Here is a 21,410-nt window from a genome sequence, read left to right on the forward strand (position 1 = left end):
CTAATTTTAAGATATAGATAGTATTGTATATAGTAAATCTTGTTTATTTTTCGATTTTTGGTATGAATATGATGATATAATTAGTATACGCTCTCCAAAATTGCGTAAGACTCGCTACTTTGAAGTGCGAAGTGAAATTTATGTTTAACGAAACCGAGAAAAAGTATCGACTCATGTGGTTTTGTTAACTGTAGAGAAATACACGTGAGGGCTCCTTATAACCCCAACGTGATCTGTCGTGATGATTTCGTGACCCCCCTCCCCCCCTTATCGAACCTCGCGTGATTTGTGCAACAGCCCATATTTGTCGTAATACAATCATACCTTAGTAATCTGACCAACCAACTTCAACTTCACTAAAACATTCTGAGAACATCATTATCGCCATAAGGCGCCGTGGGTTCAGAGAGCGAAATTTTTGAAAACTCGTACTGTTTTTATAGTACATATGTAGATATAACCGACGACCGACGGTCGGCTAAATGCGCATTTTTATTTCAATTTTAATGTATTTATTTCAGACTCTGGGTCCATAAAATTGTTAGTATTACAAGTAAGTACTTAAATCTAGGAGTTAGTGCCTACATGCTACAGATATATTCAAATAATAAATAATAATAACCAAAACATAAAATAAATAAATAATTATAGGCGGGAAGGGGGGGATTATTTATAAGGGAACTTTATCAGGGAACTTTATCGATTACTTTTTTTGTTAAAACTTACTTCTTCCTTCTTCTTCCTAGCGTTGTCCAGGTATTCTTGCCAAGGCTCATGGAAGCCTGGGGTCCGCTTGACAACTAATCCCTAGAATTGGCGTAGGCTTTAGTTTTTACGAAAGCGACTACCATCTGACCTTCCAACTCAGAGGGTAAACTAGGCCTTATTGGGATTAGTCTGATTTCCTAACGATGTTTTCCTTCACCGAAAAGCGACTGGTAAATATCAAATCATATTTCGTACATAAGTTCCGAATAACTTCTCATTGGTACGAGCCGAAATTAAATTTTGAAAACATGATTTCAACGGCCCCGAGCACGCACATCCATTTCGCTCACGCTCACGCTTGGTGAGAGTTAGAGAAGAACATGAACCTACAGGGCTTAAAGGTGTGTATTTTTAGCTAAACGATTACTGCTCAGACACACCCAATTTTCGGAGGAAAACCCGGCAAATTTAAAAAATGTAGTCGTGAAGAGTTGACTACCCATAGAAAATTTATATTTCGCGCCTTTTCCTAATGACAAAGTGGGTGTGTCTGAGTATATATAACAACCTGGCTGGGTTATACTTTACTCTTTGGTTTGTGATTGCGAATGATGATGTCATGAGATTTTTTATCGGCTGTATGGCAACTTTCCTTTGCCTAACCTGCCCGCAATTAAAAACACAAATGTCAAATAATATAACCTCTAAATATTTTGGAACTTATCCGAACAGTACAATATTAACTTCGTTGGGAAACTAAATATTATGAAGTACTTTTGATTAATCTAGGTAATTTTAAGGACAATGGATAATAATATTGTGGACAAAGGTAAACAGACAAAAAATATTCCCAACGGAATATCAAAATCTTTTGCCCTTCACGTATCAGAAAACTTGCAAAACACAGCAGAATTAGACGTCAGCCAAGAAAAACTGAAAGATGTTGATGAGATTAGAGAGACTACGGATAGAAATGAACTAGATGAAACAAAGGACATTCCTAATGGATTATCTAATTTTGATTTTCGTATATCAGAAGGCTTTCAAAACATTACAGAAATCGACTTCAGCAAGAAGAACCTTGAAAACATTGATGAAGGTACAACTTTTCCACCATGTTTGCGCTGTCTAAATTTGTCACACAATAAACTTCTTGAGGTTCCAAAGATTGTTATGGACCTTAAAAAATTGCAAGTATTAGATTTTTCTCACAACAAGCTACAGTATTTCAACGAAACTCCAAGCTTCTGTCACGAAATAGAAAATCTCAATCTATCCAGCAATGAATTAAGGTGCCCGCCGCTATGGATATGGTTGGAATTTCCTAGGAACCTGTCTAGATTAGATATTAGTTGTAATATGCACATAGCTGAATTATTAAATGGATATGTTGATGAGCTCCTGCAATACAACACTCGGCTCACGCATGTAACATTGTATAATTGTAGGTTAGGCAAGTACTTAAGTTTCCTTGGCACTTTCCCGAACGCAAGAGATCTTGTACTCGGCACTCCGGACTGGAGCTGTTATGCTGCAAATCACCTGCAAGAGCTACCATGCCAAGGGCTCAACAAATGCTGTGATATTCAAAGACTAATCTTAACGAATACCCATATTTACAGTATGACACCCCAAATAAACATGTTTAAAAATTTAATAGAAATAAATTTGTCTCAAAACAACCTCAATGGGTTACCAACAGAATTTTGCGAGTTAGAAAATCTAGAGATCTGTATATTGTCTTTCAACAACATACTGTATGTACCTGATAATATAGTCAAGTTAAAAAAGTTGACCACCCTGTGCCTAGCGGTCAATGAACTTTGCATGTTACCTGAGAACATAATGGAGCTCACTAACTTGAAGGTCCTGGATTTGTATGACAACAATATATCGGAGTACCCTGAAGACATTAGGAACATACCGGAGCTAGATTTGGCACAAAACCACTTTGAGGAGCCTGATGATGATGATTATTTAGAAAAGAGAGGGAAATTAAGACTTCATAACTCCGACCGATTGAATGGGAGGTTGGCATCTTTAATCCTACTGTTGTTATTTTAACATAAGTACATACCATTTTTTCATATTATGAATGTTGTAACATTTTTGCAGAAAATTTGAAATGGAACAGCCTGAGAGTGAACATTCTCCAAACACTACTGATGATGAAGAACTAATCAAAAGCATGAATGAAAGAAGTAGCTCAGATGGAGGTAAGATCTGAGCTGACATAATTTCATGACTAATTGTTCTCTATAATAGCATCAAAAAGTCTGGTCCCTTGTCTTGAGTGTTGCTATATAGATTTTACACTGTATTTGAATTTTGTAGTTCTAAGGAAAAATATTTATAGAAATGGAAGAATATCTGACATAATCAATAAGAACATTGGCATTAGGCAGGTCCACACAGAGCGAGCATAAGCGCAAGGCAATTTCCTCACGCACAAACCGGCCACTGTAGATGAACCATAGATGAACTTATTAAAATTACAATTTCTATAATATGAGCTTTTCAAATAATGATGACATTACACAAAATCATTGGAGGGCAAAATATGTTAAAGTAACTGAATGATTTATGAGGATGATTATGACTTAAATTTTAATATTAAATTGATTCAGTGTTGTTTTCCTGCCGGTGAGTAAGGTTGCCAGAGCTCAATGAGGGGCGGGAGGGTTGTTACTGTTAGGGTCGGCAACGCGCATGTAACTCCTCTGGAGTTGCAGATGTACATAGGCTACGGAGACTGCTTACCATCAGGTGGGCCGTATGCTTGTTTGCCAACGACGTAGTATAAAAAATAAATAAATAGCTCACTATAATCTTACCGTGCGATGAACACTCCGATGCCTATTAATTACTTAAACTCAATCAAGATAAGTTAGCAGCGATTTTGATAGCCCAACTTGTGCAAGTAAATGTCATAATTTCATAGAAGTTTGAAGTTTTAAATAACACTTGCACTGTCTGGGCTATCAAAATCGCTGCCAACTTATCTTGGTCTGACTCTATTAAAGTTGTGACCATAGATATGTACTGAACAATTATAGTTGGGTGTTTTTACGGTATTTAATTTTGTATTGCAACAATAGGTAATCTGAAACCATATAGTTATTTTTTAAACTTAAAAGACAAACATATTTTTCAGAACCACGAAATGCACCACCAAGCTCTCCTGAAGACTGGGACTCTGATTCCTATTGGGAACCATACAACATACAATACCAGCGCCCAAAAGGCAAGCCATACTGGACATCCTTTGTAAAGAAAGCCATGGATAATGGTAACCTGTGCCCTTCAGATCATCACACAGCTCCTGTGATGTGCCATCCGACGCAGGAGCATGAGTCCGATGGGCAGTTTGATGACTATTCTGAGGATGATAGTTGATGGGATCAGTATGGGCTTTACTTCATTAGGTTTTGAATTAAAAGGGACATTTTTGGATTCATACAGCATTTACTGACTATTAGTAGACCTTAAAATATCTTTTCACCACACCAGTGCATAAAAACTCTCTTTTTTCTTCAAAAACTGAGGAAAAAGCTGCAATTTATTCACAAGTGGCAAAGTAATTTCACTCTTTTGAGTTGTATCTTCATGTTGGCTGGTAGAATTAAGGTAGGTAAGACTTAACTAATTATTTTAAATGATAAATATTGACGTTCATTCGAATTTAGTTTGTAATGTATTACAGTTAGTACATTCCTCGCGTTGGTGTTGTGAAAAAATGTGTTTCACTTGGTAGCAAAGTCAGTTTAACCCTCGTACCTTGAAACCCTCGAAAGGCTCATAATTCCACCTTTCGAACCACTCTCTACGCTCGTGGTTTAATTTAGCAATCTTTAGAGTATTAGCATGAGGGGTTAAACTACAACTTTGCTCCCTTGTAAAACAAATAACCATTGCAATAAGGTTTACATGTTGTCAGTTAACTGTGTGGACAATGGCATTTCATCCTTGCGGATTTTTTATAGAACTATTGGTAGTAATAAGATGTAAAAGGATAAAACCCAGTGAGAAACCTGTAATCTATGTAGTAAAATATGACCTGTCGGAGTTAAAAGCCCTAAATAATTAGGGTTTTACCCTTAGCTATTTATAATATTTATCCTGAGTTAGCACAATTTTTACCTTATGCATGTATGCAAAAAGCTTAAATTCGTTTGTTTATTTATTTTTCATCACACTTGGTCGAAAAAGATCTTATTTCATGCAGGTGTACTGAAGGACAAAGGCCTATATTGTTCCCGCGGGAGTTATGGATGATGAAAAAAGCTATAACTCCCTAGGGAGTTATTTTTCTTATAATTCTGTCACTAATTCATACGAACCATGTCAATTTACTTATAAATAAATTATGACGTTTAGAATTTGATATTTTTGTTTATTTTTAAAATTATTTAATTCGATTATTTTAACAGCCGTATAAAATATTTTTACATAATTTTAAATCGTGGCTGAATGCCAAATAGGTCTGAGCCTTCGATACCTAACCTGTCAAGAAAATACAAATGGCGGACGAATGTTTGATATGTCACCGTATTACAGAATTATTTCGCTTAAAATTTAGTTTTTTCTTCACAAGTGTGATGAAAAACATTGTGTGTAACTCCGGGGGTAAGAATATTGCAAAAACGGGTATTATCCAAAATTTCACTTACCCCCCTCGTTGCACAATGTACTAATTAATATAGATAGGATAGTTGAAAAAATTTACGGTATTAAAAGCTATAACAAGCAGGCGTAAGATTTCTTATTATTCAATATGCGCCATAGGTAGGTATATATAGTATGGATTACAAGTCAAGGCGTGCCGTGGGTGGCATTTTATCTGTTATTTGCCTCGTAATCTATATTCATAGAGATAGAGTCGATAATCCGTTGGACCTCCAAGATAGTTATAATGACTTTACTACCGTGATGGTTTGCGTTTAACCTAATTGCTTTGTTTTCTTAAGTACCCTGCTAAGACGATCGGACAAAACTAAAAACCGGCCAAGCGCGAGTCGGACTCGCACACGGAAGGTTCCATACCATGACGCAAAAAATGGCAAAAAAAACACGTATGGGAGACCTATTTATATATTTGTTTTTTTTTTAGTGTTTGTTGTTATAGCGGCAACAGAAATACATCATCTGTGAAAATTCCATCTGTCTAGCTGTAGCTATCACGGTTCATGAGATTACAGCCTGGTGACAGACAGATAGATAGGACGGACAGTGGAGTCTTAGGGTTGTTTCACACGTACCACAACCTCACGACAATTATTTACAACACATGGTCGAGCGCATCTTTTGTATTGAAAATGAAAATAGTACAATTCACACGTACCACATGTTGCCGTAATGTGATACGTGTGAATTATGAAAAATCGTTTATTGGTCACAATCATTGTGTTACAAATTGAGAAAGGGTTGGGACCTCCTAGTAAGTATATCAATACTTGTGACTTATAGTATTCATTTTCAATACAATATATGCGCCCGACCACGTGTTGTGGGCGAGGTACGTGTGAAACAATCCTTAGTTATAGGATCCCGTTTTTACCCTTTGGATACGGAACCCTAATAAAAAAGAAACACTACCTACTCAATGTACCTAAACTTAGTAATAATTTACTAGAATATATCACATAGTAGGTACCTGGTCTACACACTACAACATATTTTTGTTTTACACTAAGTACATAATCTTTTTCACCGGATTTCACTAGTTGTCACTTAGTGTTTGTAGACATTTTTTGGGAAGATTTAACACAATCATTTATATAGAAATGTATTATTTAAGTAGTAAAAAGAGGATTGAAGGAACTGTCACTGGGGTCATCATTCGCCGCGTTAGGTATATTGTACATATTTGTATGTAACTGCAACTATACACGGGTGCTAAGTTTTGCTATGTATAATCGGATAATTCTCTCCTGTTACCACTCAAATGATCTTATACAAAGTAATTAATTTAAACTTATTATTTTGTTGATTGAATGACGATTGTGCCGTGCCTCGTGCCTCGGCCGAGGCGGCGCGCACGTTTTCCTCGCCCGAGTGCGCCGCCTCGGCCGAGGCACGTCTACACTGGCCGTATTGTGCGTGAGGAAATTGCCTCGCGCGTATGCTCGCTCTGTGTGGACCCGGCTATTGACTAAAATCAGACTAAAATGGGATTTTTTATTAGTCACACATCGAAATGTGGTAGTATACCTAAAATTATACCAACTGTTAAGTTTTGTATTTCTCTTCGTTTTAGTAAGTATTTTTACGCATGTTATGTTACGTCGATTCTTTAGTCAACAAAAGCACCTTGAAGACCTACCCTTTCATGTAAATTTTTTAGACTAAAATATATGCATGCACTGAAGTTATTGTATTAGTTAAATGAGATTTTTAAAACTGTAACACTACTGTAAGGGTAAGGTAATCTCGTATACGTGAGTTTCCTGTCATACTGATTATGACAAAGTCCAAAATGATTTTTCATGATGATTGTAGGTACCTTTCAAGACGCTATTGTATGATTGCCACCGAGGGCACCGAGCCACCGACCGGCTGGAGTCGGGCGGCGCCGATGCGCATTTTCAATGTGCCTATACTTTAGGTATGGCAGAAGCGATGGAGTCCGCGTTCGCGAGGAACCGACCGATTTGCGGCCATATAAATGTGAAACGCGCTCCGACTCCGCCCGTTCGGTGGGAATTGTACTTAATAGCGCATTAGTAGATTGACTACCTTTTTGCTTATTTTTTAGGGTTCCGTAGTCAACTAGGAACCCTTATAGTTTCGCCATGTCCGTCTGTCTGTCTGTCTGTCTGTCCGAGGCTTTGCTCCGTGGTCGTTAGTGCTAGAAAGCTGAAATTTGACATGAATATATAAATCAATAAAGCCGACAAAGTCGTACAATAAAATCTGAAAATTTAATTTTTTTTAGGGTACCTCCCCTACACGTTAAGTGGGGGTGAATTTTTTTTTCGCTTCAACCCTAGAGTGTGGGGTATCGTTGGAAAGATCTTTAAAAACTAATAGGGGTTTTCAAGAAACATTTTTTGATAAAGTGAATATATTCGGAGATAATCGCTCCGAAAGAAAGAAAAAATGTGTCCCCCCCCCCTCTAACTTTTGAACCATAGGTCCAAAAAATATGAAAAAAATCGTGAAAGTAGAGCTTAAGAAAGACATTAAATGAAAACTATAGCGGACATGATCAGTTTAGCTGTTTTTGAGTTATCGCAAAAAATTTTCTCTTCATAGTAAAAAGACTTTAATTAGGTACTGATTATGCAAATTTGCCTATTTGTTTAATTCGGGTGAAAGGTACCGTTTCATCCCTTGGTTAACAATTTACTATACTTTAAGCTCCAGTTTAGCTTATGTGATGGAAGAGTAACTACGGAACCCTACACTGAGCGTGGCCCGACATGCTCTTGGCCGGTTTTTTTATTATGTAAAGTGGTTTTCAGAATAAGAATAAAGTAAAGAGCATAGGTATGCGTAAAAAAATTGTTTATTGTGATAAAGGTATTTTTGAAAAAATATTAGGTGCTAGTATCCTAAGATTTACTAATAGCAAATATGAACCTTATTTTAAAGCATTAAAGTTGTCAGCAAATACGATAACCCTTAGATACCTATAAGCGTTTTTGGCGCTACACGCCCAACACACCTGCAAACTTATTACTTTAGCTAATTCTGATTATCACTATAGCTTTATGCCACCAAGGGAGATTGTGTATCATCATAATAATATTTTCTTAGGTTTTGCCATAATTGGTCATTATATAGAATGATTTAAAATGATATTTCCAGTGTATTATTTAATATTTCAAATACTTGCCGTTTTATAGACTGTGATATCCGTATGTCTGCTTTCTGGAATTTCGCGAACCAATAAGGTATTTTTAGATTTTAAGTAACTCTGGGCTGTGATTTTGTAAAATCTTCAATTCTATGATGCTTTCAATATTTGATTTGCGTTTGAATTAGAGTTTAGCAGTGAACACTTGCCTGTGCACCATGATTGCACAGCTAAACTGCAATGTTCTACATTAATGTTGAGGAACAAGTATGTAGCAATTGATGAATAAGAGCTTGTTGCGAGCTGCAAGTCATTTTTTTAATTAGCAGATTAAAAGAGGTCTATAAGTGTCCACTCAGTAAATTTAACAAGCCTTATTGGAGCTTGGTTGATTGTGACCTTAGATCAAAACTTAGAATAGGTACATTTTATTTTACTAAACTTGTTTTATTTCGTACCACCTATGCGAATTACAGGTATTTACTTTTTCATGGGTAACGGTCCAACAAAAGTTTTGGTTTCGGCCGAAACTAGAACCCCAAATCTTCGGTTTCGGCAAAAATGTTTCGGTCGGACACTAATTAAAAAAAAAGAAACATCAAATAACAATAAAAAAAAATATTTAATTAACTATCAGTCATGCGTAGTTATTTAACACCATAAAGCACGTTATCGTAAAACACTTGACTCCATAATTCTTAATTACGAAATCTCTAGTGATAATTTCATTTCCTTTAATATTTCATCGTGAATATAGTTCCGGTTTTCTTTTGTTACCTGCAATAATGAAATTATTATAGAACACAGATGCCTATTATATTATAAGAAAGGCGGAAAGCGTGCACAAAATAACGATCATGTGGTCGCGATCCTTATTAGTCATGAGGAAACGAGGAAGAATTGACCGTAGTTATGCAGAAAACAACAAACTCTTTTTTTTCATTGATGCAGAAAGTACGAAATATCATTTGACATTCACCAGTCGCTTTTCGTTGAAGGAAAACATCGTGAGGAAACCGGACTAATCCCAATAAGGCCTAGTTTACCCTCTGGGTTGAATGAAAGGTCAGATGGCAATCGCTTTCGTAAAAACTAGTGCCTACGCCAATTCTCGGGATTAGTTGCCAAGCGGACCCCAGGCTCCCATGAGCCGTGGCAAAATGCCGGGACAACGCGAGGAAGAAGAAGAATGTAGAAAGCGACCAAATCCATTAATCCACTAAGTTATGGTTAAGTCACTTTGACAAAAATAAGAAGTTACAGAACTACGGTCAATTAGACAAAGAAAGGAAGGTACTGATTTTCCAGGGTATGCCAGCCAACTCCAGATATTTCTGACCGTTTTGTTTTTCCATCGAGGAGTCCCGACCGCCATCTTTCGACTGCATATCCGATCAACTCAAATTTTAGGCCGCGGACTGGACGCAAGCGGCGAGCGGCGCTTGCGTCCAGTCGGCGGCCTTACTAAAAAGGATACCCATTTATTCAGTGTCATCAGACAACAAACTGCCAAAGTACAGTACGGAGTTACCTATACCAAATTTAAAAGTTAAATAAACACCAGTGTCCATCCCACCCACCAGTCGCAATTATACGGTCTGGCCTAGTGGGTGACCCTGCCTATAAAGCCGATGGTCCTGGGTTCTAATCCCGGTTAAGGGCATTTATTTATGAGATGAGCACAAATGTTTGTTCCTGAGTCATGATGGGGGTTTTCTATGTATTTAAGTATTTACATACTATATATATAGTTGTCTTAGTACCCACAACAAGCCTTCTCGAGGTTGGGTTACTGTGGGACTTTGTACACAGATGTGTAAAAATTTCCTACAATATATATTTATTGATTTAGATAAAAAATATAAAAAACATTATAAAAGCCTACTAATATTATCAATGCGAAAGTAACTCTCTCTGTCTGTCTGTTACCTCTTTACGTTTAAACCGATTTTGATGAAATTTGGTAAGTATAAATAAATATTATATGACATTATTACACAAATTGGTATAAGTATAGATAGGCCTCAAAGGCCCGGGATAGGACATATGTATCATTCCACCCAGTTTAAGTCGCGATCAGAAGTACTAGTATAAATAAAAATAATCTTCGACGGTTTTTACAACTTACCACCCAAACTTTCCCGTCCTTATTACTCCTTACAGACTCGATGAGCGGATCTCCCTTTCTAATAGGTATAGTGGCCAAAACAAAGCAGTCCGAGCCTGGGCTGAATACCTCCTTTACCTGGGATTTGAACGGCGCGCTAAAAAACTCCATTTTACCTATCTCATCTATTACAAGAAGTGACGGAGGCGGGAGCTGAAAAATAGGCTAACGTTATTTTTGTTTGTAAAATCAGAACGGATAGTCAGTCGGGGCAAATAACCACAAAGGTGTAATAAAATTGTAAATAAAACATTATACCTAAAAGCATGTCAGCAGTCGATCAGGTAAGATCAATTTAAAGTCTGTCAAACAACTTTGTCAGTAAAAAAGGCGCTAAATTCAAATTTTCTATAGGATGATAACCCTATTTTTTTAGTTGAGCCAAAGACTAAAATGTCGAGAAGAGAAGAGAATAATGACAACTAATATATCCTCTTAACGTAAGTAGTGAAATGTCGAGGGAATGATGGTACCTATACTTATATGAGAACTAGCCTCAATTTTTTTGTATGGAGGACGAAATTTCCCATTTCCAACTTCTTTTATATTTGTGATTTTTTAGGAATATTTGCAGCTTATTCAAAACTATCTGTTGTAATCTGTACGTCTCAGGAGTATCGGGCACCGGATTACTCATTTTACCGGCTCTACGTTATAAAATGATACCTGTCTGTAGGGGTATTACGATTTAACAATGACTGAGTAAGTAACTTTTATTGAGATTTGCATACTACCGAATACTATAGGGCAAGGATAGGCATACTTTTGAGATGAATAGGTAACCGAAGTAACTAACAATAAGCTAGCAATTTCTGTAATTAGGCGTAATTTCCGCCGAGGCACGTCTACACTGGCCGTATTGTTCGTGAGGAAATTGCCTCGCGCGTATGCTCGCTCTGTGTGGACCCGGCTAACGCCTATTACATACGTTAATATACGTATACACTTGCCTAATTAGAACGAAAACTTTTCATATGTTCTTTAACTATTTAAAGCTGTTATTTCACGTAACACCGTGCATACATGGCGACCCTGCCTTTGATAGTGCGCTTAGGCAAATGCTTTCATAAAAACTGTTGTCTGCATATTGTACATGTACATGCCTGTATTTAGGTAGATAATATTATTATTTTAAAACTGTTTACTGAACCAGCATTTTATAATTTTAGTGTAATTTTTTGTGATATTTGACCTGTTCATGTTTACTTCTTGTTTTGAATTATCGTGTTTTGACATGATAATTAAAAATAAAACTTTTTTGTTACTTTGACTAATTTGTAATGTGCAGTAGATATGTTTTTAAACACATCATTGTATTGTTATATGAATAAATGAATATTAATATGAATATGATTAACAGTATGACCTAGTTCCCTGATTGGTTTTGTGTTTATTTTCGATAAATTTGTAGAAATAATGGAGGATTGCAGATTACAGTTGGCTGCAGTGGTACCTGCCCCCCACAAATACGAACTTTTATGCAGAGGGGGTAAGACTTAATTCTATCTGTTGAGCTTCAGCCTTCATACAACATAATATAGATATATACATATTATGGATGTATGAGATCATTTTGGAATATATCTATATTTTTTTGTTAATATTTTTGACCCCAATATATCTGACATGTTTTTCACTTCATTAATATTGCATCAAACCTGTATAATGTCAAGACTGATAACATAAAGGCTGTGGTTTTTATGAAGGTAATTAGTTTTTGTTTGGTACTCAAGGGACAAAGAAGAGTTAGTAAAGATATTTTTGTATAAATGTAAATAAGTGTGATAAGTGAGCATAAAAACTAAATAATGGCTGAAAAAGGAAGGTCTGTTTAGTTTATTTAAATATATTTAATTTTCTTAATATAAACCTTTTTACATATTTTATTTTTATTTTAGAGGCACTACACATAGTCTTCACATCAATGGAATTGAAGCTATAGAAGGTTATGTTTTTATACCTAAAAGGAGATCTATGCTAGCTCAGGACAAATAAATTCATTTAAGTGCTTATATGTCTGAATGCAAACCAGCATATGAGGAAAATATTCGGCAAAAATAATTGTGGCACACAAGAGGCCCAAAAAAATGTAGTCAATTGGTATAAATTTAAATTTAAGAAACCCTCAACACAACAGCTTATATTTCCACTAAATAATGTTAAGGACCATCCCAACAGACAGGACTTTTGAAGATCTAACTGCACTCAAGTGGCATCATCCATCTGGAAGCTATTTTTATTTTAACCATACTGTTACTATGAGAAATACATTTAAAACTGTTTTTAGGCTGAGACTTTGGAATTTATTTTATTAAGGCATAAATTAACATACTACTTACCTTCCTCATACTATATAAGGCGATACTTTCAAACTCAGGTACCAGGACTCCATATTTCCCAACATTGTACTTCACTGGCTCTGTCAATAAGCTCTGATCTCTCGCCAGCCGGCCTCGTTCTCCCTCCAATGTCACTACATCAAATCCCAGACGAATTCTATCTTTTCTAACCTCTTCTGTGTAAAAACCCGAAGCTTGTGTACCCAACTTTTGAATTGCTTCACATAACTTTTTCGTAAGTGTTGTTTTTCCAACTCCTGTAAGAAGAATCTAATAAGAAATTAAAGGCTGAAGTTTGTGGAGAAAATTGAGGTTATCAATGAACCTAACCCGGGTCGCCGGTTAAAATGAAATATTTTAATTTATTTGGCATATTTCTTCTACCCGTGCTACCGCGTCCTCTTATGTTAATTTATTTTATAAATGTGAAACTCTGCTTGTAAGTGCTCGTTTTGTCTTTTGTTTACATTGGCGATGTACCGCTCCGACGTTTCGTTTAATAACTTGACTTTTGAGAATGTGGTAACTGTCAATCGGTCAATGATATTTTTTTGCTTATTCAAAAATAAATACATACTTTCTTATTAACTCCTTTTACGTCGTTGGTGACTGTGATAATATTGTGTAAGAAAAATTAACGATAGATGAAATATAATTATTATTTATCATCAAAAGTAATCATATTATTATTATGTGCGTAGAATGGAACGCGTGCTCGTATAATCCTAGTATATTTTACAAGCCCACAATTTTAGTATCACCTTAGAGCTCCTAAGCATCTCCTTAACTTATTAGGTTAATACTACTTCCTTCTCTTTTTTCTCGTCCTTTCTCATTTACTTTGACACATACCTTATTTTTTGTTTCTTATCATTTTATCACTGTACCAAAGTTCAACGAAGTTTCATATTGCTTCGTTTATCGGCTCATTTCATTTATAGAAGCCGGCAAGACTAGATTTGTACAGTATTATATAAAAATGGCTTCCGTTGGTTCTGTGACACGCGTTTTGATCGGCAAGAACGTTCTCAACGGAGGCCGCTTTGTAGCAGCATCGAATACCGGTTTGGTGAAGTTTTACAGTGCAGGTAAATTATATAAATTTATATTAGGAACACTCGTCATGCAGGTACTGGCTATCTGGTCTTAGTGGTTGATGAGTTCGCACGACGCGCGCGATTGGTCGCAACTAGTTGCGTTAGACTACACGATTGGCTCGAATTCGTGAGTGACACCACTGAACTAACACCATTTTTAGTGCCCATAAGGCCCGTCCTTAGATATATATATATATATTGACTGCTATAGTTATTAAACACTTGATATAGTAATTGGCTTCTCTTAAAAATAAGACTTCTTTTGGCTTGTTTCTTTCTGATTTGCTAGGAAAGGCCAATTACTATGTATTGGCCAATAACTGTAGCAGTCACTCTATACTATTGGAGAAATTGATTATTCATATATGGATATCTTGGCCAGGGTTGTTGGCCCACTTGGATGTAGTGGTAGTTAAAAAGCACTTTTAAAAGTTTGCCATTTCATTATGCTGTATCTCCTCTTATAAAGCAAATATGCTTTCCACATAGATTTGACATTGACCCGCATGCTGCTATCTCTACTGCACACACATAATTATTTAAAGGACTAAATTAAAATAGGTAAATTTAAATTCAACAATCTGAAAGAAGTCAGTCCCTCAACTTTATCTTTACTCCAATCACTTACAGAGCAGATGGTTGTCACAAGTTCAGACGGACCAATATGTGTGCACTCTCTTATTATGTATATGAAATGTGATATGCTCTAGAGGTAACATACAATGGTAGTCCCAAAAAGTTAACTTCCCTGCACTCAAATAATGAATGGGAATATGGCCATTTTATTAGTCTTGGGTTAAATTAATTGTCATTGATACACTCTACTGAATTGGAATTTAGACCACATGCATTCCATGTTTGTTTTGTTCTTTGAAAAGAAATATGGTAGATAGTCAATATACAGAAAAAATGTTTTTCATTATGAGTTGTTTGCTAATTGAAATTCATGTATACTGAATTATTGTAAAATTGGGCAAAACTTAGAATCATTGTTTTTAATTAAAGGGGAATTAAAATGAGACACAAGTCATACCATGAACACAGTGCTGAGGTGTCATAAAATCCATAATAAAATACATTGATAAAAATAATTAAGAGGTCAGAGCATTCATTGCTATTAATTATGAGACTTATTTTAAAGGAGTAAAGTTCAAATAGGCTTGGCAACAATTGACCTTGACTTTGAGCATTTAAAGTATTGTATTAATGTTTATCTTATCTGCCTGTGCCACAAAACTATTATTTTGCTATAGTTGTTCACCTTGAGGTTTATGTAACCAAATGTGGGTGTGTAATATAAGACAATTGTTTCTCTAACTTTTGATATGTTTCCAGAGATAATATCTCTGAAGTTTTTTTAATGGCCTTAGTTTTAAACTTATTGTTAGTCCTATGTTTAAACCCTTTTTCACTAAATCCATAGTTTATTATATATCTTAAGGTAAAACTGGTAAAAGGTATATCTAAAATGTACTAGTAAGGCATTTGCCAGATTTGGCTACACTTTAGCTTTCTAGAATAAAAAAAATACATGTACATTATAATTATAACCTAATCTCTTTCAACCTTCCTATTGCGTCACAGCTCCAGCATACGAAAACATCAAGACTGAAGTGGTGGGCACCAAGAAGAATGTAGGTCTCATCCAGCTACACCGGCCCAAGGCCCTGAACGCGTTGTGCAAGCCACTGTTCGAAGAGCTTGGGCAGGCTGTGCGCGCCTTCGACGCTGACGACTCCATCGCGGCCATCGTTCTCACTGGTAATTAGACTGGTCATTTATCCTCCTAAGGCCTTCGGTCCTAAGGCCCTCGGTCCTACGGCCCGTCCTCGGTACTTATTCTTAGGAGGTACATAAATAAATAAAATAAATATAAACAATATGATTATAAGAAATTCAAAAGGTCCTTCTGTCAGTGGTGTTTCACTCAATTCGGGGTCCCAGTGGACCCGGGTATGTGCTTAAACTATGTCCAATAGACAGGTATCGGCACCGTGAAGGTCATCTTGCTTTGTGTGGTAGGGCACAGCACAGCGGATGTCATTCCAGATCTAGAGCAGAGCCCAACTGGGGAAGTACCTCCACCTTACAGAAAACCGCAGCCAAATAACACTTGACCCTACACATAGTCTTGTGTTCCTGCCAGTGAGTAAGGTTGCCAGAGCTCAAATGAGGGTGCGGAGTGTTAGTGTCGGCAACGCGCATGTAACTCCTCTGGAGTTGCAGGCGTCCATAGGCTACGGAGACTGCTTACCATCAGGGGGGCCGTATGCTTGTTTGACACCGACGTAGTATAAAGAAAAAAAGTCATTATCGGGGTCGTGAACAACGTGCTTCGTGACTTTTCTCAGAACAGAAGGACTTAGTACTATTATCTATTTTGTACTCATTTGTACATAGGTACATACTTCCCGTTTTCTTTAATATTTACAGGCTATTGTCATCAAATGCATGTGAGCCCTTTGGCTCCCTTGAAGAATGAAAATAATTATATGAAAATTAATATGACTTAAAGCTCGCTTGTTTCAACAAATCTCTCAAGAGTTATCGCGCATGCGATGCCCTCTCACAAGGGTCTTTTTATTTGAATAAATACGATGGTACCTAGTGTACAGTAAGCTGCAGAGATAACTGAAACAAAATGATCAACGATGATTAATTGACGACCGGTCTGGCCTAGTGGGTAGTGACCCTGCCTATGAAGCCGATGGTCCCGGGTTCAAATCCTGGTATATATACGGACATTTATTTGCGTGATTAACACAAATATTTGTTCCTGAGTCATGGCCCATGACTCATGGGTGTTTTCTATGTATTTAAGTATATATAAATATTTATATATTATATATATCGTTGGCTAACTACCCACAACACAAGCCTTAATGAGCTTACTGTGGGACTTAGTCAATTTGTGTAATAATGTCCTATAATATTTATTTTTCATAATATTTAATTATAATTGACCACTGATACCTTTTTGATTGAGGTGTTGCTAATGATATGATAAATTACGGCCGTTTAAGATAGCATATCACGATTAAACAGATGTTTTCTGTACTCGTATCTCCAGGTAACGAGAAGGCTTTCGCCGCCGGCGCCGACATCAAGGAGATGCAGAACAACACTTTCTCCGACAACACGAAGGCTGGCTTCCTGCGCGAGTGGGAGGATGTGTCCAACTGCGGCAAACCCATCATCGCTGCCGTCAATGGCTTTGCTGTTAGTAAACTAAACATTATTACAGCGGTATTGGGTGTAGTTTGCTGTGCACTTGCTACAAAAGACGCAGAACAACTCTTTCTCGGACACCACGGAGGCCGGCTTCCTGTGTGAGTGGGAAGACGTGTCCAGCTGCGGCAAACCCATCATCGCTGCCGTCGATGGCTTTTCTGTAAATAAACTAAACTTTATTATAGTGGTATTGGGTGTATTTTGCTGTGCTTATTAGTGGTATTGGGTGTATTTTGCTGTGCTTATTAGAGTGGTATTGGGTGTATTTTGCTGTGCACTTGCTACAACAGATACATTATAATTAGGTTAGGTTGACCATTGTCACAATACAACAAACACTTCTCGCGTCGCTCGCCGTAGCTCTTTTTCAAAATAATCTGAAGATTTTTTAATGTTTAAACAACCCAACAACCACTGGGGAGAATGGAGAGTGCCCGGGTTGATTGCAACAATAGTTTACCTACAAAACCCAATTAACTTTCAAAGTTGATCTATATTAGGAAGGATGGCATTTGGAATTGAATCTTGCAAACATGAAAAAATGTATTAAAAAAAATCAAAGTAAATTTCCATGTTCATGTATATCATAAGGTTAGGGGTTTCAAACTTTTTTACTTCGAAGGGCGTATTGCATTTGGCACTTTGTTGGAACGGGAATCAAATTTGTAACCAACTCGTTCCGCCTGTCCAGCTCGGCGGCGGCTGCGAGCTGGCCATGCTGTGCGACATCATCTACGCCGGCGAGAAGGCCAAGTTCGGGCAGCCCGAGATCAACATCGGCACCATCCCCGGCGCGGGCGGCACGCAGCGCCTGCCGCGCTACGTCGGCAAGTCCAAGGCCATGGAGATCGTGCTCACCGGCAACTTCATCGACGCCCACGAGGCGGAGAAGATGGGTGAGTGAGCTAGACAGATGTAGGCTTGCTTAAGACAACACTGTTACTCATAACATAACAAGTTGATTTTCAACGCACACATAATCGGGTTTGAGCCTCACTGCTGTCTCTTCGAGTTGTGGATGTCTGCGTCTAGGGCATAAACATTAGGAAGTTCGAAAGCTGGTTTTAAGGTGCAGTGGGTTTCTCGAGCACTTTTTGAAAAATCGTAGCGCCTTTTTTTAGATCATAACACGGTTAACAAAAAATATGGATAACGATCTTGACTTCTTCAGCCCTTTCTCTAGTAACATCATCAATTCAAAACCTCGTTGGGTAAACAACTTTCGCTTGATAGAAAAGAAAATCACGAAGATAGGTCTAAAGTGCCATCCACCACCAACAACCATCGAAATTTTGTAACTATTTTTGCACAAACTTAGTAAATATGCGTTATTTTATTTTTGATCCAACTAATCGATTGTTTAATATAACTAAAAATAACAATTGGCTACTTGACAGTTTTTTGTAAATGATGTCAAACGATCTTGATTTTCCTGAGCTTCAAATGTTTATATAGGACTCGTGGCATTTAAGCAACACAAAGGTCAGAAATGAGAGTTAAAGTCTGACGCTCGTACTCGACGATAGAAACGCTTCTAACAAAATTATAATATGATGTGACGTCATATCACATAAGTCTGTCCTAAACGTATGGAAGATTAAGGAAATTGCCATTTTGACCTTGAAATAATGCATTTATGTGTATAGTTGTCATACAATTTATTTTTCAATAAGATATAAGGAATCGAATGGTACCATTTTCTTTTCTATTTTTTTTTTTTTTTTAATTTATTTAGGTAAACAAACAGTCACTACAAGAAAGGCTTAAATATAAAGTATTTTAAACAGTGTTTACAGTATGTGTGACCAACACCGTTCACCACTTATTAATTAGGTACAATTAGTTAGATTATTCGGAGATTTTATTTACAAGTTTTACAACACTGGAGCTTAAGGCTCCGGGAGGCATTGACATTGATAAATTCATGAAGAAGATAAAATAATCCTTAAAGCTTAACAGTTAACAGTGCATGCAGTGTTACTTTAATATTGAATAGTTACAATTTTTTTTCGCTTCATATCAGTAGATGTTACATTTAGTTTAGTTATTATCTCTAAGTACATCTATTACAAGTTTTTTATATATTATTTTTGAAAGACAAAAAAAAATTGAAATTGTAATTTTTTATAATCTCAATATATTTTTTTAACTTACACTTTTTTATAATGGATGGCTCATTTTCTATCCATTAAACTAAATTTTGTTATAATATTCAACATGTGTCAAGTACCCAATTCAATAACAATGATATCTCGTATCAGCACTAGATACCCGTTCATTATTGTTATTGGTTTCCTGCTACCCAAAGGTTTTCTGGAAGAGATCGCTTTTGAGCGATAAGACCGACTGTTGTTACGTAATGTAATGTGTATTCTTTTTCTGTATTCCCTTTCCATTATTTAATGGACAGTAAAGAAAATATTATTTCTCTTTATTCATTTAAAATCTTAGGTTAGGCTATTTATAATATGAATATAAAAGTTAAATATTATTATTATTATATCTGATCTAGGGGCACGACCGGCCGTCCGCTCAATGCTCAGCAAGATGCGTTCAGAGAATGACCTGAACTCATGGCGCCTTTAAATGTCGAATTCATTTATACCCCCTTCACTCGCCTACCTTCAATAATTATTAATTAAAATAGGTATAATATAATGCGTTGTTTTATAAGGTAGAAGTCAGAGTCCCCAGTACATTCGCCATCAGATATATCGGAGCGGTCCAGGAACTCAAAAATATCCGGACTCGCACTCTAACGCCTTGACAATACCTTGGGCGCTCCGATATATCTGATGGCGACTGTACATGTCATCTTTGTAGTTACATCATTGTCAATTTGGCATGGGCATATCGAGAACTAGGACGTTTACCTCACCATTACCGCCATTCATAAATAAATAAGTCTTTTACCCTCTCAGGACTGGTGAGCCGCGTGTTCCCCGTCGAGAAGCTTCTAGAAGAAACCATCAAGCTCGCAGAGCGCATCGGCACGCACTCCCCCCTCGTCGTCAAGATGGCCAAGAAGGCCGTCAACCAGGCCTACGAGACCACCCTCAGGAGCGGGCTCGAGTTCGAGAAGCAAGTTTTCTACGGCACCTTCGCTACGGTGAGTTCTAGATGTTTCTAGAAGAGACTGAACACATGTCGCCTATCATCGAGAAATCAGTCGACTAGCCTCATGAGACTACTGTCAAGATTGGGCTAGTGTTTGAGAAACAAATCTACGGTACTTTAGCCACAGTACATTCTAGATTTTAGAGGACACGAAACTCTCGACATTCTCACACTATTCTTTAAATGCTACCTAATACTGAAACACACGCAACTTGTCAGTAGAAAAGAGGCGCGAAATTCAAATTTTCTGTGGAAAGTCAACTCTTCGCGCCTACATTTTTTAAATTTTCCGCTTGTGTCTACTGACAAGGTCACTGTGCCAGAGACCCAAGGTCGAGATTGATCGTTGAAGAAAAAAAATCTATTTTCACATTGGATGATTCCTTAGTCGAGTCCCATCGTCACCACAGTTAATGGCTATGGCTTATTACAACGAGTTAAGGTCTATTAATAGTCAATTAAAGGCCTGTGCACACCGGCTGCGTGTGCGTATACGTACACATGCACGTGAGCGTTGTAATATACAGGTCCTTCCTTATGAGAGACTGCTATTAGTGCAGTATAAAAGTTAGCTTTTGGAATTTATATAATTTCTCTCACTTTTTCTATTTCAGGAGGACCGCAAAGAGGGCATGACAGCATTCATTGAGAAGAGGCCACCTAACTTCAAGAATAACTAATTTTATAATTTGTTTATACTGAAAAATCTGAAAATGATGTAGGTCGTAAGAAAAAGTGCAATTATCTTGTTTAAAATCCAGTGTATATTGTTTTATTACCGTTTACTAAATATACTACTTTATTTTTAAGACTTTAATCTTTTCCCGCCTTAAGAAAATTGGAGACAACTAGAATCAGCAGACTAGACAAACACCAATATAAATACAATAATAGGTGTATTGTATTTATATTTTAAAACAATGTAGGCGCGAAGCGCGCATTATGTTTTTATA

The 21,410-nt window shown here is 36.8% G+C and overlaps 3 protein-coding genes across 6 annotated transcripts; 2 read left to right on the top strand and 1 right to left on the bottom strand.

The window, feature by feature from the left end:
• The first annotated feature begins 762 nt into the window (after positions 1–762).
• Positions 763–8,508, top strand: LOC133522261 (leucine-rich repeat and death domain-containing protein 1-like). 3 transcript variants are annotated; one of them, XM_061857531.1, is made up of 5 exons: positions 767–1,537; positions 1,766–1,807; positions 2,575–2,738; positions 2,824–2,924; positions 3,863–8,508. In XM_061857531.1, exons 2-5 carry the CDS (start codon positions 1,802–1,804, stop codon positions 4,102–4,104), a joined length of 513 nt encoding a protein of 170 aa, XP_061713515.1. In that variant the 5' UTR covers positions 767–1,537; positions 1,766–1,801; the 3' UTR covers positions 4,105–8,508. The 3 variants fall into 3 exon arrangements, with proteins under 3 accessions (XP_061713512.1, XP_061713515.1, XP_061713514.1); XM_061857530.1 differs by lacking the exon at positions 767–1,537 and having other exon boundaries at positions 1,672–1,807; XM_061857528.1 differs by having other exon boundaries at positions 763–2,738.
• Positions 8,509–9,109: 601 nt separating this feature from the next.
• Positions 9,110–13,711, bottom strand: LOC133522266 (cancer-related nucleoside-triphosphatase homolog). Its single transcript, XM_061857537.1, has 4 exons — positions 13,343–13,711; positions 13,013–13,269; positions 10,635–10,826; positions 9,110–9,283 (listed from the first exon to the last, which is right to left on the bottom strand). Exons 1-4 carry the CDS (start codon positions 13,383–13,385, stop codon positions 9,209–9,211), a joined length of 567 nt encoding a protein of 188 aa, XP_061713521.1. The 5' UTR covers positions 13,386–13,711; the 3' UTR covers positions 9,110–9,208.
• LOC133522263 (enoyl-CoA hydratase, mitochondrial) lies at positions 12,440–21,266 on the top strand. Of its 2 annotated transcripts, XM_061857534.1 has the most exons (7): positions 12,440–12,498; positions 12,572–12,618; positions 15,694–15,870; positions 17,180–17,328; positions 18,032–18,236; positions 20,262–20,449; positions 21,072–21,266. In XM_061857534.1, exons 1-7 carry the CDS (start codon positions 12,482–12,484, stop codon positions 21,135–21,137), a joined length of 849 nt encoding a protein of 282 aa, XP_061713518.1. In that variant the 5' UTR covers positions 12,440–12,481; the 3' UTR covers positions 21,138–21,266. The 2 variants fall into 2 exon arrangements, with proteins under 2 accessions (XP_061713518.1, XP_061713517.1); XM_061857533.1 differs by lacking the exons at positions 12,440–12,498; positions 12,572–12,618 and adding an exon at positions 13,850–14,100.
• The last annotated feature ends 144 nt before the right edge of the window (positions 21,267–21,410 follow it).

Source organism: Cydia pomonella, chromosome 10, assembly GCF_033807575.1.
Source record: "Cydia pomonella isolate Wapato2018A chromosome 10, ilCydPomo1, whole genome shotgun sequence".
Classification (NCBI taxonomy): domain Eukaryota; kingdom Metazoa; phylum Arthropoda; class Insecta; order Lepidoptera; family Tortricidae; genus Cydia; species Cydia pomonella.